This window comes from Eptatretus burgeri, chromosome 2, assembly GCF_056783735.1.
Source record: "Eptatretus burgeri isolate ZD-2024b chromosome 2, Ebu_testis_v1, whole genome shotgun sequence".
Lineage (NCBI taxonomy): Eukaryota > Metazoa > Chordata > Myxini > Myxiniformes > Myxinidae > Eptatretus > Eptatretus burgeri.
Genome location: NC_140962.1, coordinates 64,161,640 through 64,178,908, shown reverse-complemented (window position 1 = coordinate 64,178,908; position 17,269 = coordinate 64,161,640). Strand labels below are relative to the sequence as shown.

Here is a 17,269-nt window from a genome sequence, read left to right as displayed (position 1 = left end):
AGTGGCCCGTGTCCGAAGTCGACCTGCGGCGAGGTGCGATCGCCCGGTCTACCCTCCGTGTGGGTACTTAGGTAGGTCGAATTTGGCGAGCAACCCTATCCCACGCGGGGGGCCGATTGGCACGATCGTGGTGAGGCCGAAAGGTCCACCCGTGACTGGTTCCCGGCGTTAGTCCGAGAGGGTCACGACTGGATTTTCCGTCCGGTGGGCGACGTGCCGCGATTCGAGTTACGTGGCCATTCGCACGCCGGCGGGCGCGAATCCGCAACAATATGTTTGAGCAATGTTTCCTTTGTTTTGCTCAAGACAGATGTTCCCATTGAAATTGACCACTCTGAGTGTGTGGACTCACACGTTGAGTAATCCTTCCCATGAGCACCATGGGGCTTGACAGAGTGATGGTCAGTGAGCGTGACCAGGACACAAACACTCCCTATAGCTTGCCCTATAAAAGGCCTCCCCAAAATGTGGACTGGTGCCAAATGTCAACATGCCACAGATGTCACAAATCTTGAGGGAGCGCACCATTGGCATGCTGAATGCTGGGACGTCAGTAAGGGCTGTTGCAGCACACTTCAATGTCCACCACTCCACCATTAGCCGCCTGAGAACGCGCCTCAGAGAGACTGGAAGCACCGTGAACCGCCCACATGCCCGGCGACCACGTGTGACCACCGCCGGTCAGGATCGTCACATGAGGCTGCAACATCTCCGGGATCGACTCCGACCAGCCACGAGGACTGCCGATGAGACTGTCGGGCTGCATAACAGGCGCATTTCAGCCCAGATGGTGCGTAACCGCTTGAGGGAGGCCAACCTCCGAGCCCGCCGACCACACCGGGGACTCGACCTCACTGCAGTCCGGCGTCAGACCCGACTGAACTAGGCCAATGTTCACTTGCGCTGGACCCTCGCACGATGGAGGAGAGTGCTGTTCACCGATGAGTCGCGGTTCCAGCTGTATCGGGCTGATGGCAGACTCCGCGTCTGGCGTCGGGCTGGGGAGCGCTACACTGACGCCAATGTCCTTCGTCGGGTGTCACACGGTGGTGCCAGTGTTATGGTGTGGGCAGGCATATGCCATGGAGAACGCACTCGGCTTCATTTCATTGAAGGCAACTTGAACGGGCAGCGGTACAGGGACGAGATACTCAGACCCATCGTCGTGCCGTTTGTGCGCCTTCACCATGTGACGTTTCAGCACGACAATGCTCGCCCCCATGTTGCCAGGATCTGCATGGACTTCCTCGATGAGGAGGACATTGATGTCCTCGACTGGCCTCCATATTCTCCCGACATGTCGCCCTTCGAGCACCTTTGGGACGTTCTTGATCGACGCGTACGACAACGTTACGCAGTTCCAGAGAACGTCCGCCAGCTCCGTGTGGCTCTCCAGGAGGAATGGGAAAACATCCCTCAGGCCACCATCGATAATCTGGTGATGTCCATGCGCCGGAGATGCACCGCTCTGCGCGACGCCAACGGTGGACACACCCGCTGCTGACTGTGTGAACTCTGACAGTGACACCTCGGTTGTGTCGGCTGTTGTAGCACAAAGACTGTCGCCAGAATTCTCAAGGAACTCTTTGAAATTTAATGCTCAATTGTCATGGATTCTATAACCAAATTGTTGTGAAGATTTATTATTAATGAGTTCCAGGTAAAATAGTAACAATCGCTTGGTGCGTTTATATTTTTGCGCTTGGTGCGTTTATATTTTTGTTCAATTTTTTTATATATATATATATATATATATATATATATATATATATATATATATATATATATATATATATATATATATATATATATATATATATATATATATATTTGTCGCTGCAGTTATCGAGTGGAATGTTGAGAAACCAGTCCTGAGATCAGGGGTGTGTTCAGTTTTCAAGTTTCTTGTACAGCGCTCACCAAGTGGCTTAAGCACTCCATTCAAAACAATTGATAAGGAATGGCTGGCTTGGCAAGTTCAAGCTAACTGCTTGGTAACTGAACACACTGCTGCCCTTTTACAGAAACAAATGAAGTCACAAGGGATAACATAACACATGATAACACTTGAATGAAGAGTTTAACCATGCAAGGACATCATAACATCCCAGGAAGCACTCCTGGCATATAATATACCAGATTGCAATTTTTCTTTGGTTGGCTGTCCAGGAAAGTATAAAAAAACCTAATATTTAAGGTAAATTATGACAATAATTAGAGAAATACACTGCAGAGTTCTGGAGCGTATCACGACTCGTCGAGAAACCTGTCCAGGCTGGAACCATTCCTGGACAAATCACCGGTTTCTACTCAGGATATTCGACTGATGGTGGCAGGGATTTGTAATTTGTTCAGGGTAGCAGAAATAACTCGCCGAGTCTTCGCTAAAGGTATTGTGGGATCTTTAACCAACAATAACCAGTGATGACAGACAGGTCCTCCGGCTGTTTGGCATTCACACACATTGATGCCTCACCCTGCATACAAAACAAATGACAGAGCAGTTTGGAGTTCCGCCAATAATTGGAACGCTGGCAACATAGCTCAGAGGTGAGTGTGCATACATCTAGGTTATCATGTCTGTTGTATTTAAGGCAATACAAAGCACCTTCTCATTTTTGACACTAGGGACTTTATTGTTCGTCTTGTCCTGAAGGGGATGTGAAACTTTGCGTGTGTGTGTGTGTGTGTGTGTGTGTGTGTGTGTGTGTGTGTGTGTGTGTGTGTGTGTGTGTGTGTGTGTGTGTGTGTGTGTGTGTGTGTGTGTGTGTGTGTGTGTGTGTGTGTGTGTGTGTGTGTCCGTGTCCGTATCCATATATATTTGCTTTAAAAATGGTTTTCTCTGCAACAGCTTGTCCGATCAATGCAAAACTTTAAATATAGGAGGGATTCCCCATGGAGAATATTTTATTGCTGACTGACGTCATAGCCAGCTGTATTGCATTAAAGGAAAAAAAATTGTACATAATTTTCTCCGAAACCGTTCAATGAAAAAAATTGAAACTTGGCATAAGTCATCACCTCCCAATGGGGTATTTCGGGTGATAACGATGATGTAATTGGTGAAGTGGTATTCCAGTCATGATTAATTGAATTGAAATCTTTGTCTGAAAAATTTGAAATTTCTTCTATCTGATCTATAACCCAAGAATTAAATTTATGACATTCACAACCCATGTCAAGAAACTAAGTGACATAATAGGGTGCATGGATGATACGGGTATATGGGCAATAATAGCAGTGTGTTCAGTTTATTTTTGTTCAGAATCAACACGCGAGGCGACACGATGTGCTCCATGAGTGGCGTACTAGTTTTTGTTTTGTCATGTCTGCTTTTCAGAATGCATTCCATTTAGCCTTATGCAAAATAGTGAGAATGTACAAGGTTGCTGGCTTAGCTATTTTGTCTGGAGTTACAAACCAAAAAGTGAAAAGATGGAGGGGGAGTTTTCAGTGTTTGTTTTTGGGGGGGGAGGGGGGAAGGGGGGAAGAGGGATTAGTTTGGCCTATTTATGTTTCCATTTGAACCATGGTTTATGATGCAATGGACCCAAGTTCAAATCACCATATACCATATATGTCGTATGTTTGTCTCATCTCCAATGTTATTGCAATACATGTCAAAGGTCTTTGGCTTGCATATGATATGTGTACAAGCTCCCTCATGAGGCTGAGGTCACTTTTCTTTTTTCAAACCATTGTTTCCAAAGGTTTTCCTAAGCAGACCAATCCTTTCTGGTCTCAAAAGCCCAATTACTACCTTCAGTCCAAAAATAGCAATATCATTCACCTGAATACGGATTTTTGAAATGATGCAATTCTCGGATACAACTGTGTATCCCTAGAATGCTCAGAGCGTATTCGCAGAAGCGCTGTGCAACAACGGTAGACTTCCCAGCAGAGGGATACACAGTTTCTGGTTTGGGTTCTTTATAATACCAATGGGAAGGTCGTATCTGGGGCCTATTTAAAATTATGGTTTACAATTAAACATTCATGTTGGGTATGAGGGAAGGGGAGGGTGGGGGGGGTTGAGAGGGAGCTGCATGGACTGTGGGGACTAATATATATATATATATATATATATATATATATATATATATATATATATATATATATATATATATATATATATATATATATATATATATATATATAGTGTTACGGTTGTGGAAATTCACAGAACACCATTCAGGCTTCCCAGAGATCAGTTATGTCGATAAGTCTGTGTTCAGATTAGATTTCCCCACCGATGTTTAAAGGGAATTTATTCGTGTAACCAGGCTGTGATCTTTGAGTCAGCCATTATTCTTGTGCTATCTTTATTTTGGAACAACCCCATCCGAAAAACCACAACCGCCTCTCAACAACCACGCCATGCCCACCACAGCGCCAAGCACAACCGCCTCTCAACAACCACACCATCCCCACCACAGCGCCAACCATGACATCTCCTCAACAACATCTCCACAAACACACAACATCGCCTCACCTTCATCTCCATTGCGCCGCCATCTTTTCGCCAGCCACGGCGAATCCCACGGACGAGCAACATCGCCGTCGACAGACGCAAGGGTTCCCTGTCAGAGCGGGAGCCGATGATTCCTGCAACATCCGCGTGGTTGATGATTTCACCCACGTCCGCGCATGTCCGAGCTTCGCGAAGAGATCGGATCAGAATCACAAAAGGAGCGGAGCCAGCAGGGGGTGAGAGGTGAGAGATCAAACGCACCCCGACCCGATAAAAAGGCGCGCTGGAACGCCAGTCGCGCAGTGGAAGTCTGGAGTCAAGTCAGAGGAAGCCAGCAGCCCGCCAAGGTTCGAGTCCAGTGGAGGGTCGTCGGAGCGCAGCCAAGCCTGCCTTGCCGCGCAGAAATGCGGGAAGGTGGAGAAAGCCGGAGAGAGGTCGCCAGTCAGCGACAGAACGGTCGGAGCCAACGCTGAGGATCGGCGGGCTCTTAAAAGAGCATCAACTCTCGAAAGAGCAAAGGCCCGTTTGTTCCTCTGAGGCGTCGTCGGCTAGGCCGATCCACCAGGCCGCACGGCGGGGCCTGGACCAACCGAGCTGCCATGTTTCTGACGAATCATCGAGCGTCGCTCAGCGAGTCACCACGAGGGTGACAGGTAACCAGCCCGGCCTCTCGGAGCTCCTGCGGTCTCCACAGCTCCGTGGATATTGAAGGCCTACGGGTCTAGTTCTGCCCTTCCCTTTCCTGGGGTTTCTTTGTATGAAAGTTGTGATGCCGTGTCCATAAGTAGAACTGTTAGGTGAATGTACAGTAATAAATACAACGGTTGTAGTTCTTTGTCTTGCGCGTGTTTTGTCGCTTACCGGCATTGCTTTATTGACTGCATGATTGCATACGTGTTTGCATGCATACGTCTTACAAATAAATGTCCTTGTGTGAATGTTGACCTCTTCGTTGCGTCCTTTCCCTCAATTGAGCTGCCGTCATTGCGTTTGGGATATTAGCTGGCTTTTAAATAGCCGATAAAGTAATCGGATCCAGCGGGGCTTGGCGATATACACCGCTCAGAAAATCGCAAACGGAGCGAGCTGCTTAAGCGGCTCATTTCCAAGCAGATCCCGTTGAGGTGTAAATCCCCGGCATTTCTGTCTGCACGCACACTTAGGTAAATCGGCGATCGGACCCTGTTGTGCGTGGACAGAAGAGTTGGCTGATTTACGGTGTGATTAAAAACACACCTGTAGCTGGATTTTGGCGTTGATCCGAAAGCTGTGACTAGGTTTGCCACGTCCGGTGGGCGCGGGCGGCGATTAGTTAAAAGCGGTCGCTCGCACGCCGGAGTGGTGAGAAACCACAACAACATATACATATATGTATTGTTACAGATTTCAGAATCTGGTCTGATGAATGCATCCACACATCCAGGTCCTCAGTTATTTCCTTAAATGCATGTTCAGATTAGCCCCATCCCCATGTTTGGTGGGATTTTAAATGTGATGCGCTGAGAAGGGTAAAGAATAGATCCCATCTCTTATGGGAAGCTTTTTCTCTTTATGACACACATTTATGCACGCCATTTCTTTCACGGACGCCGATGCCCTTTTTCTTTTTTTCAGCAACGTTTACACACATTTCTCTCACGGACGCCGAGACCACCTTTTTTCGATCGGCGTTTGACACTGCAAGGAATAATGAGTGCAAGGGTTGTCATGGTAACGGTGCGCAAGTGGGGCGGTGTGAGCTTGGGGGGACTTTGTGCCCACTGAGACGGGCCGCGGATATAAAAAAAAGAAGAGGAGGAAGCGAGCGAGTGAGCATGTGGGTGTCTGACCAGCGCCAGCAACGAGACCATTTGTCAGTCATTTTGTATTTTCCAGTGTGGGAGTGACCACCGCCAAAGAGTGAGGCACGGGTCGGTCACCTACGAGTGAGGAACGGGTCGGTCACCAACGAGTGAGGCACGGGTCGGTCACCAACGAGTGAGGCACGGGTCGGTCACCAACGAGTGAGGCACGGGTCGGTCACCAACGAGTGAGGGACGGGTCGGTCACCAACGAGTGAGGCACGGGTCGGTAACCAACGAGTGAGGCACGGGTCTGTCAGCAACTAGTGAGGCACGGGTCGGTCACTAACAAGTGAGGGACGTGTCGGTCACCAACGAGTGAGGCACGGGTCGGTCACCAACGAGTGAGGCACGGGTCGGTCACCAACGAGTGAGGCACGGGTCGGTCACCAACGAGTGAGGCACGGGTCGGTCACCAACGAGTGAGGCACGGGTCGGTCACCAACGAGTGAGGCACGGGTCGGTCACCAACGAGTGAGGCACGGGTCGGTCACCAACGAGTGCGGCACGGGTCGGTCACCAACGGACCGTGTGGGTCACTGGACGTCACCAGTTTCGTGAAGTGTGAAGAGCTGCCTGTGTCACAGCACCAGGGTCTACACCCACGACAGACGGTCTCAGTGCCCAGCAGACGTCAACTGGCATTCAAGGCTCTTGGCGAGTGGGTGCACGGCAAGGCTGGGTGCTTGCGACGGACAAGACACGCACGCACACATTTCAGGACATTTTCACTTACTGGATGACGTCTCTCTGGTGAGCGAGACGACTCCCCCCCCGCCCCCCCCCGAATGATCTGCTGGGTACTCTTGTTTGTGTTTAGTTGTAAGTAAGTCAACCCCTGATAAGCATCTGCTCTCTGTCTCTTTCCTGTCATTTTGATTGATTTTTCCTGATTAATTATTCATTTCGATTGCTTGGGAATGTATTCACTTATTTACCTCAGGAAATAAAAAGTTCTTTTTATTTATTTATTTTCTAATTAATAAATCATTTGCTGACTTCCAACCTGTCCGTGTTTGTCCTTTCCTTCCATTGGTCTAGCATTGTCCGAATCGAGATAGACTGGGAGGTAATTACCACAGATTTGACCAAAAATAGTCGGCACGCACTAGCGGTTAAAACGCTCAGCCACCCTAATTAAGATCTAATCAATATAAGATTGGTGCTTTGGCGAGGGTGTGCTCCCCGTTCAGGTAACTATGTGACCTCTAGTTAAATGGCATAATTAGAAGGTGGACACTGGAACTCGTTAACTGGGTGGTGTCCGTGGTTCGAAAACAACCCACCATACCACAACGTTAATTGTGAGCGGTGGCCCCAGGTCCGGCTCTTTTGAGGAGAACCAGGGATTAATCCCCCTGAGTGACAAACTGGTGTCTCGGTATCCGTGGCCGTAACAACACATATATCTGTTTGGTTGTGGGGTCACAAGATAGACAATACTAGGTTTTTGCATTCATTGGTAAAAGGTGTTGTGTGTGTGTGTGTGTGTGTGTGTGTGTGTGTGTGTGTGTGTGTGTGTGTGTGTGTGTGTGTGTGTGTGTGTGTGTGTGTTATATCCACTGCCGCTGCTTGTTTCTACGAACAGGGAATGGAAGGAACTCAACATCTTGCATCCATGGATATTTCTCGTATTTTCTATGTTTTTGTGAATCCGATTTTAAGTTAGGAACAAAACGATTATGGTCAACCATCCAGAAATTACCACTCTTTCATCTAAATTCTGAAAATTATGTGAAAAAGACTACTTGAACAACAGATTTTGCACAAGCAATGGCAGGTTAAAAGTGCCCCGTGAGCAGAACCTAGTCACTGAAAACCCACACACAGTGTATGCGTGAAAGGCCTCATTTAACATTCGTACATCATTCTGAAAGTCACGTCGTGGCTCTGTCGAGGTATTTTGGTCATGGACATTTAAAGATCCCACGGTGTCTTACAACCAAGAATCGGCTCGGTGTCGCCAACACTGAACAAATTTCAAGTTTCTGTCTTAACATCTATATTAATATTTCAGCACACCCCTTTCTTTGTTCCACCATCAGATTTTTGTTACTGCATGAAATGAAACAAGATTTGGCACATATACTAATGATATTGTCTTCCTTAAGAGGCCCCTCAAAATTCGTTTTGATGCATTTTCACAAACGCCAATGGATTCCATTCAAATTCGGTACGATTATGGCTTTTGGTCCAACTTAGGTCATTGGCTATAAATTTTTTCTATAACATTTCTGATATTCGAAAAAATCGATAAATCGATATCCCTTATGGGATTTTCCATTCAAATCCACTCAAGTTTAAGGCCTACGGGGGACGCAAATTTCCACTTTGCCCCGGGCGCTGTTTACCTCTGCTACGCCAAGCTGTTAGGGTTCGGGTTTGGGTTCGTGTTAGGGTTGGCTACCCTAACACTAACCCTAACAGCTAACCCTAACCCTAACAGCTAACCCTAACCCTAACAGCTAACCCTAACCCTAACAGCTAACCCTAACCCTAACAGCTAACCCTAAACCAAACCGCTAACCCTAACTGCAACCCTAACCCTAACCGCTAACCCTAACCCTAACAGCTAACCCCTAACCGCTAACAGCTATTCAGGAAATTTGCAAGAAAGCCCGGGCAACACCGGGCTTTATTGCTCGCCCGAGCAATGCCGGGCATTACTACTAGTACTGTATAAGGGGCACTGCACCAGCAGTACACTTACATGCTTTCTTCAAAATGAAATCTATTTTCCTTATCTTGGTCTATATTATGTTCACCAGGAAATTGTTCCAAGTTATCACTTGACTCAGTTTGTCAATGTGATAAATGTTGCTTGTGAAACTGAAAACTTGCACAGACCAACATATATCTGGTAAGATCTTGAACCATATATACAGTATATATATATATATATATATACACATATATATTATACCACCCCATGCCAAATAAATAAATAACAAATACTCCAGCATGTGACATGGCCGGGGCACTTTCGGTGCTTGGCGTTGCCGCCATGCAGCACATGGTGAAGGAATTGAGAGGGAGCGGAGTACAATAATTGATTGATTAATTGCATAATTAAAATAAATAAATAATAATCGTAAAATAATGAATTTCTTAATTCACAAATACCATACCAAAAACCACCACTGTGTTTCATCCGAATCTATAACTTTTTGAAAATCAAGTAATTAACAAAAAATGAATAATTAATTGATTACTCAATAAATAAATTAAAAAAAACCTTTATTGCCAAATCACTTGTTCACTGTCGTGTCCAAATTTCAGCATCTTAGCTCAAAAGGTGCCTGAGATATCGCCCGGACAAACAAGAAATAAAACAAACAGAGTAAAAACTGAGGACTCCCTTCCTTCAACACCTGGCAATGACGTCATGCATCACCTGGACATGGAATTGGGAAGGCGCAGTGTATAAAAATATCACAAATAGCAATATACGTAATATCTCTGTAATGCAAAGTAAAAATGAAATTTCCGCACACCTATTCATCACAACACTCCTTCAAACGTCTAAGATTGGTAACACAAACAACAAACTTGCATACGTCTGCATTTTTGCTTTGAATCTTAAAGTATCCTCGTAGCCTGGAGTTTTACCAACATGTTGATAATTCTTCAAAAGTATGTGCATATCGTGACTCATCATGTCCTGACAGGATAGTTCACAGGTACTGCTGCACTTACTTTTGAGCTGTCTGATTTTGGTTTGATTCCTGACCAGATTTAAAACTGTCGGAATGGTGCCTCACAGGCAGGGTGTTGGACCACTTTGCAAGCAGTCCCTTTGATGAACGTTAAGCTGGGTGCACATTCTGCTGTCATTAGTTGGTGGATGTTACATATCCCACAGTTTCTCTTGGCAAAGTAGGTGAGTTATCTGTACCCTCAAATTCCAAATTGTTGGTCAAATTAGCTACATTTGAACTTCAGACCTGGCCAGCTGGTTTATGAAAGATGGGTTAAAACAAACTTTCTAGTTCACCCCACAAGATGGGTGGGACATTAGAGCAGTTGGATAGTGACTCGTGACAGAGTTAAAAATGAAATCTCAAGTCACATTTTTGTCATTATAATAATGCCCACTCAAAAGCTCAAAATACTGTACGTGTCATGATCCATTTTTATTTACCAACAAACATTATATAATGAAACCATGGAGCAATGGTAGGTCGGCATCCTTCCATCACAGGAGGCGGTGGCCTTTGTGAACTGGAAGCCACTATTGGTTGGGAGCCATAGGAGTGCAGTACTTACCAATGTGGCTCGAGAGACCCACTCTGGAGTGGCAGTCTTGACAACACTATGGCCAAATTAAGGATGAGTTGGCAGCAGTTTCCTATGTCTGCATCTCTTTTCGTGTTCTCGCTTTTGGTCATCTTTCTCAGTTCCTTTACGGACGAAGTGTTTCATGCTTCTCTGTCCATTGCTTTGCACTTCCAATCTCAAAGGGTACCAGGGCACGCTCAACTTGCTGCTTTCCTTTCCTCAGCTCTCCATATAGCAGGTTTTTGGGGAGCCGATCATCTTCCATATGACGCATGTGACCAAGCCACCACAACAGCCTCTGACTGAACATGGGAAAGATGGTTTGGTATCCAGCCTTTCTCAGTACCATTGTGTTGAGTACTTTGTCCTACGATGAGATGTCTGGAATTATACGATGGAAGCAGCGGTGAAGACCATTCAGCCTTCTCTCTTGGTTTGAGTAAATGGGCCAAGAATCGCTGCTATAGAGTAGGATGCAGGCAAACCTGCATTCTTTGTGTTAACGGTGTGCTTGGCATTTCTCCACAACCTCTTGGTTAGCATTCCAAAGGTGGTTGATGCTTTGCCAATGGTAATGCCAAGCTCTGCTTTAAGTGACAGAGTGACTGTCACTTTGACCCCAGATTAAACTTAGCAGTATTCTCTAGCTTTTGATTGCCAATATAGATGACTGGAAGAGTTGTCATGCCTTGGCCCATCGCAGTTTTATTGAGGCTTATGGTTAATCCTAATGCATCGCAGGCATTCGAGAAGTGATCAGTGAGGTATTGAAGCTGCTGCTCTGTGTGGGCAACAGCCTGCTCTGCGAGGCTGTTGATGGCTTTGCCAAGCTTTTCCATGGTGGGTAGGTCTAATTGCCTTTTTTACACCATCATACATTGCTTTGGTGTTCCCCATGTCTGATGCTGTCTCAGAAATCTTTGGCACAGCGTCTGACCATTTGCTGTACAAGGCTACATGCTGTGCGAAGGTCCTCCAGTGCTTGGTCCTCCAGACCAAGAAGAACCAGGCCCCGTGCTGGACCTCTGCACTGCAAGTTCCTCTCGGCCAGGCAGCAGCGCACCGTACAGCCAGTCAGTTGCCTGTCGTGGGTCCCCACAGTCGCTCTGCATGTGTCCTCATCCGTATTGAGCGGAAAGTGACGATGGTGCCTCACGATCAGGCGGTCCTGACCTGCTGTGGTCACTCGTGGTCTGCCAGCTCGTGGACGGTCAGCATTGGAGCCAGTGGTTTGCAAACTGCTTTGCAACCTGTGGATAATGGAAATGTGCACATCAAAGGCCCGTGCGACTTCTCTCGGCAATTGTCCAGTGGCGAGACGACAAGCAGCACGCTCACGATCTTGAGGCGGTAGTGTTGGCATGATTCGATGAAGTGTGACCAGTGTTTTCTGGATGGCCTTTTTATTGGGTGAGTGAGGCACATTATGAACCGCAGTTCACATTGATGTGCATGCTGCATGTGCTCCACATGGCCCATGCACCCCTCTTCAATAATGGCGGCTCAAAATCACTGACCTCGTCTCGCAAAAAGACAATTGCCGTTCATGGTGCATGTGTGATGTGTGTTGCACGTGTTCATTACCAGCAAAGCGCTGTTGATAGTTAGATTTCTTTTTACACGTCTCGAAGTTTTTGCGTTTTTTATGCCTTTCAGTAGATATTTTTATACACACACACACACACACACACACACACACACACACACACACACACACACACACACACACACACACACACACACACACACACACACACACACTTGACACCTCCCACACTCCTCCAGCTGAAGAAGCTGCAGAAAGCAACCCAAGAAGGCCTACACAAGGAAAGCTCTTTTGCTGTTTCAAACCCTTCCCAGAGTTCCTCCACAACTATATCGACATTCACACGAGAATCCCAATGCTACACACCCCCTCAGATACCGGACTGGTTTCATCGCTTATTGGTGAATCATCAGCGATAGCGTAGACAACAATGTATCCCAATGAGGCACCCAAGCATGTACCATGTGTAAACATCAAAAGCAGTGAATGGAGGGATTGACGTCCCTCCATTGACAGGTGAGAGATGTGGGTGGGTCTTTATTCACATATTGAATGCTTTTGACACATATATATATATATATATATATATATATATATATATATATATATATATATATATATGTATTTATAGATATATATTTATAGATAGATATAATGTCATTTTTGGCCCTATCTCTCAATGTTGAAGAATCATTGAAAAATTAAAAAATACTCTTATCTGGATCCGGATTCAGATCTTCACCAAAATTGAAGCATTTCGTCCTTGTTACACATCCAACATGTCCACAAAGTTTCATCCGAATCCATCAACAACCTTTTGAGATATCATGCTCTCTATTGTTTTGGCCCTATTTCTCAATGGTGAAGAATCACTTTAAAATTCTCTTCTTCGTATCTGGATGCGGATCTTCACCAACATCTAATCACTTTGTCCTTGTCACACACCCAACCTGTCCACCAAATTTCATCCAAATCCGTCCGTAACTTTTTCTTCTCACAGACAGGGCTAAAAACATAACCTCTGTCCACCTTCGGTGGTGGAAGTAATCTTTGTAATATGAAACCAAAAGCCCTGTCAAGGGATTTCCATGAAATCTTGACGATATAACAACATTTAATAGGAAAAAACAAAAAAGTATAAGAAATAATCAGGGTGACCCCCATTTGCCTTGAAAACTGCCTCAACTCCACTTGGGATTGATTTAATTCGTTTATGGATTATGTTTGAGTCAATCTTTTCCCAACAGTGTTGTAATGCAGTCCAGAGCATAGTCAGACTGCTCACGTAAATATTATCTTTTTGTCAATCGATTCACCCTTCATTTATTCTGTTAAGACAAAGCAACAGTCAATAATAACTCGAATACATTTTAAAGAATATGGATACATATCTTCAATATTATGACAAATTTGTGTTTGAAATTGTGATTTGAGAAAAACCTGTCATTGATTTAAGTGAATTCATACTTTTACACCCCACTGTATGTAATGTGCTGTATCTCTCACACTCCACGGCCTGTGCTCGTACTTGTTTCGTGCCCCAAGACAGGCCAATAAATACATCCCAAGTCCCAACAGGTTTTATATTACGTGTCATCTCGGACCTGAAGTGAGACAGCGTATGTCAAGAATATCATAATTATATTTGTCAATGTGGTTTATCAAGAGTTTTAAAAGGGTGCACAAACAGACTCACGATATTCTTCTCCCAACAGGAAATGGCCATTTCAGACAGGATGAAGACGCCTGTAAGGCTGACACCATCTTTGCAATGCACTATGACAGGTGGGCAGGGAGCTGGGGGACCAAGCGTTCCCTTGATTTTGTTGCGTATTGACTGCACATCTCTGATGAATCCTGTAATGATTGCGAAGAGGGACTATGTTACATGGCAGCAGTGGAAACAGTGGTAGGGTCAGGATGCATGAGGATGTAGTGGGGAGGGGGGGGCTAATTAAAGAAAAGTTGGGGTGGATAATGTTAGAGGAGTGTGAAGAGAAATTATGAGAGTTAAAGGAGTAAATGGAAGCAGCATGCATGGAGAAGACAGGAGGAGGAGCCAAATTATCTGCCATAATTGCATACATTATATAATACAATATATCATCCAAAATGCTTTTGTATCTTCACTAATGGACCACCATTCAAAAGTAGGGTTTTATGAACATGGCACATGAATTACAAACATTGGTATGTAGATTTGTGAAATGTCAACACGCGTCTTGTGGTGTCACTACTTTGGAATTTGTGCTCTCATTTGCAGCAAGACAATGGTGGATACACATCAGAAGAAAGCCCAGACTTAGCTTGTGATCCCCTAATGGCATCTTTACGTACTGTAGGGTCAGGTTTGATCTACTTACAGTATGTTCCAAACATCTCATGAACTTTCCCTTACTCCTCCCAAACTTGTTTACCCTTTCAATTGTCCCCTCCCACACTCCCATTAGCCACAACCACACATTCTCTCAACTACCATCTCACTTTTAATTTTTTCTCAATCCAGCTCCCGCCCCAACTTCACAGTACACATGTAAAACGAAAACACCCCAATAATCCCAGCGCGATGGAGACATGAAAGCAGGGGAAATACATGCAATGTTCAAGCATCACAGCGCAAAGACAAGACTAATGAGAAAGGTTTAATGAGCACAAGGAGGCAGGCAGTTATTTTTAAATATAGGTTATTGTTAAAAATAGAGCCCAAGAAGGAGTGAAAATCATTATTTCCTCCTTTGCGCTTTATAATTAACGATTGTACCCAACAAAATTAAAATGGTGCTTTGTTGTTCAAATATGGCTTGTCTTTATGATGTGAGATGAATTGTGTGTTGTGTGAAAATGAGAATTTTTTTTTCCATTTTTACCACATTCACAGCTTCCAACCCTGAAAAGATTTGTTTTTTTGTTTTTTTACTGTATGGTCAATTGCGAGTGATGGACAATGCAGCGGACTTTTACTGCACGATCAAACATGTTTAGTCTTTTCCAATAATAGCTCATCTGCAAAGTTTTCTTTTTAGTTTTACTCTTGTAGATGTACAAGTTGCTGTATGAAGATAGATCTAATTATCTTATGAATATATTTATCAGTATTGTATGAAGATGGATAAACGTTTTGTTTCTCAAAGTTTCTTCAACCATTTCGTTGGAGTGTTTGCTCGAGTGATTTAAAATATATTTATATATTTTTTTAATTAGCGGAGGGATGGTGGCACTCTTCAAGCTTCGATGTCGATAGGCGCCGTGCAGCTGAAATGGATGAAGAACGAACTGCTCGCTTAGCAGACAACATTGAACGCGAGGCAAGGCGTCGTGCAGAAGAAACAGGTACGGGCACGCACGTACGGGCACATGAGAACGGAGGAACGGCCTGTGCGGTTGTTGTTTCTGGCACGCAGTTTGAATTTTTTTTTTTTTATTTTGTTTGCACATACGGGCACGCACCTGCGGGCATGCACTAGTATTTTGTAATTAGCGGAGGGATGGTAGTGCTCTTCAAGCTTCGATGTCGATATGGTGGCTCGGATCGCTGTGGGGACATCTCTGGAGTTAGGAAGGCAAAATAAATTAGATTACAATGAGGAAAAATATTTTCTTCAGTTGTTGCAAAGCAATGAATCACAACATTACAGCAGGATAGCCAAGAGGTATGTATGCTCACTCCAAGCTGTCTAGCCTGAGTTCAAATCTCGACCCAGCTATAAACTGTCATCTCAGTGTTTCACAGGCAGGGTGATTCATCAATGCATCTACCATCTCTCGGATGGACATTAAACTAGACATCACATCTGCCGCAACCCCCCTCTTGTCTCCCTCCTCTGCTCATCTCTCTCTCTCTCTCTCTCTCTCTCTCTCTCTCTCTCTCTCTCTCTCTCTCTCTCTCTCTCTCTCTCTCTCTCTCTCTCTCTCTTTCTTTCTTTCTTTCTATCTTTCTATCTTTCTTTCTTTCTTTCTTTCTTTCTCTCTGTCTCTCTCCCCCATTCCCTTTCTCTCTGCCTCTCTCCCCCCCATTCCCTTTCTCTCTGCCTCTCTCCCCCCATTCCCTTTCTCTCTGCCTCTCTCCCCCCATTCCCTTTCTCTCTGCCTCTCTCCCCCCATTCCCTTTCTCTCTGCCTCTCTCCCCCCCATTCCCTTTCTCTCTGCCTCTCTCCCCCCATTCCCTTTCTCTCTGCCTCTCTCCCCCCCATTCCCTTTCTCTCAACCCCACTCCCCCCTCACTCCCCACCTCTCTCTCTCCCCCCCACTTTCCCTCTCTCTCCCCCCCTCACTCCCTCCCCACCACTCCCCCTCCCTCTTTCCCCCCACTCCCCGTCTCTCTCCCCTTCCACTCCCCCTCTCTCCTCCCCACTTTCTCCCTCTCTCTCTCCCCCACTCCCCTCTCTCTCTCTCCCCCCCACTCCCCTCTCTCTCTCTCTCTCTCTCTCCCCCTCACGCCCTCTCTTTCTCTCTCTCCCCCCACTCCCTCTCTCTATCTCCCCCACACTCCCTCTCTCTCCCCCCCACTCCCTCTCTCTCCCCCCACTCCCTCTCTCTCCCCCCACTCCCTCTCTCTCCCCCCACTCCCTCTCTCTCCCCCCACTCCCTCTCTCTCCCCCCACTCCCTCTCTCCCTTCCTCACCACTCCCTCCCTCTCTCCCTTCCTCACCACTCCCTCCCTCTCTCCCTCTCTCCCCCTCCCAATACTCCCTCTCTCTCTCTTTCTCCCGCTCCTACTCCTCCCTCCCTCTCCCACTCCCTTTCCCCTCCCTCCCCCTATTCATTTTGACCAATCGTGGTTTTTGAGCTGAGGTAAGTCATCATTGGCATCCCGTGCAGGAACAATTATCTTCCATGACGAGGCTTGTGGTGTTTCTCACTCAACGTTTTTGTATATCCATGGATTATGTCTCACATGTTAAATCACATAATTGGCAAAGAACAACTGTCCATCAGGTATGTGCGGCGATGCTCAACATAACAGTCGGGAGGTGCGTCTGATGTATAAACAACGAATATGTTCATTATTGGTTAGATATTTGTCGGTATGCCATCCTGATGAGGGCAATAAGCCTGAAATCCGAATTAGGCGGCTCCCTTTGATGTTTAATTGATGTTGACCATGTAATTTTTGTCTGTTTGACAGTCGCCGGG

At 45.8% G+C, this 17,269-nt stretch overlaps 1 protein-coding gene and 1 long non-coding RNA gene across 4 annotated transcripts in view; one reads left to right on the top strand and one right to left on the bottom strand.

Annotated features, from left to right (window-relative positions):
* The window catches only part of LOC147032182 (tyrosine-protein phosphatase non-receptor type 21-like), a 54,522-nt gene that overhangs the window by 2,755 nt on the left and 34,498 nt on the right, over positions 1-17,269 (bottom strand). For 2 of the 3 annotated variants that reach the window (XM_085869549.1, XM_085869550.1), the window contains exon 7: positions 13,833-13,993. In XM_085869549.1, the coding sequence (XP_085725675.1) occupies positions 13,833-13,993 (161 nt within the window). Of the gene's footprint in view, positions 1-13,642; positions 13,741-13,832; positions 13,994-17,269 lie in introns of all 3 variants that reach the window. The other variant, XR_015055068.1, reaches the window with a different exon arrangement.
* The window catches only part of LOC147032181 (uncharacterized), a 55,389-nt gene continuing 53,455 nt past the window's right edge, over positions 15,336-17,269 (top strand). Inside the window, exon 1 of the long non-coding RNA XR_015055069.1 lies at positions 15,336-15,466. This is a non-coding gene — a long non-coding RNA (uncharacterized LOC147032181). The remainder of the gene's footprint in view (positions 15,467-17,269) is intronic.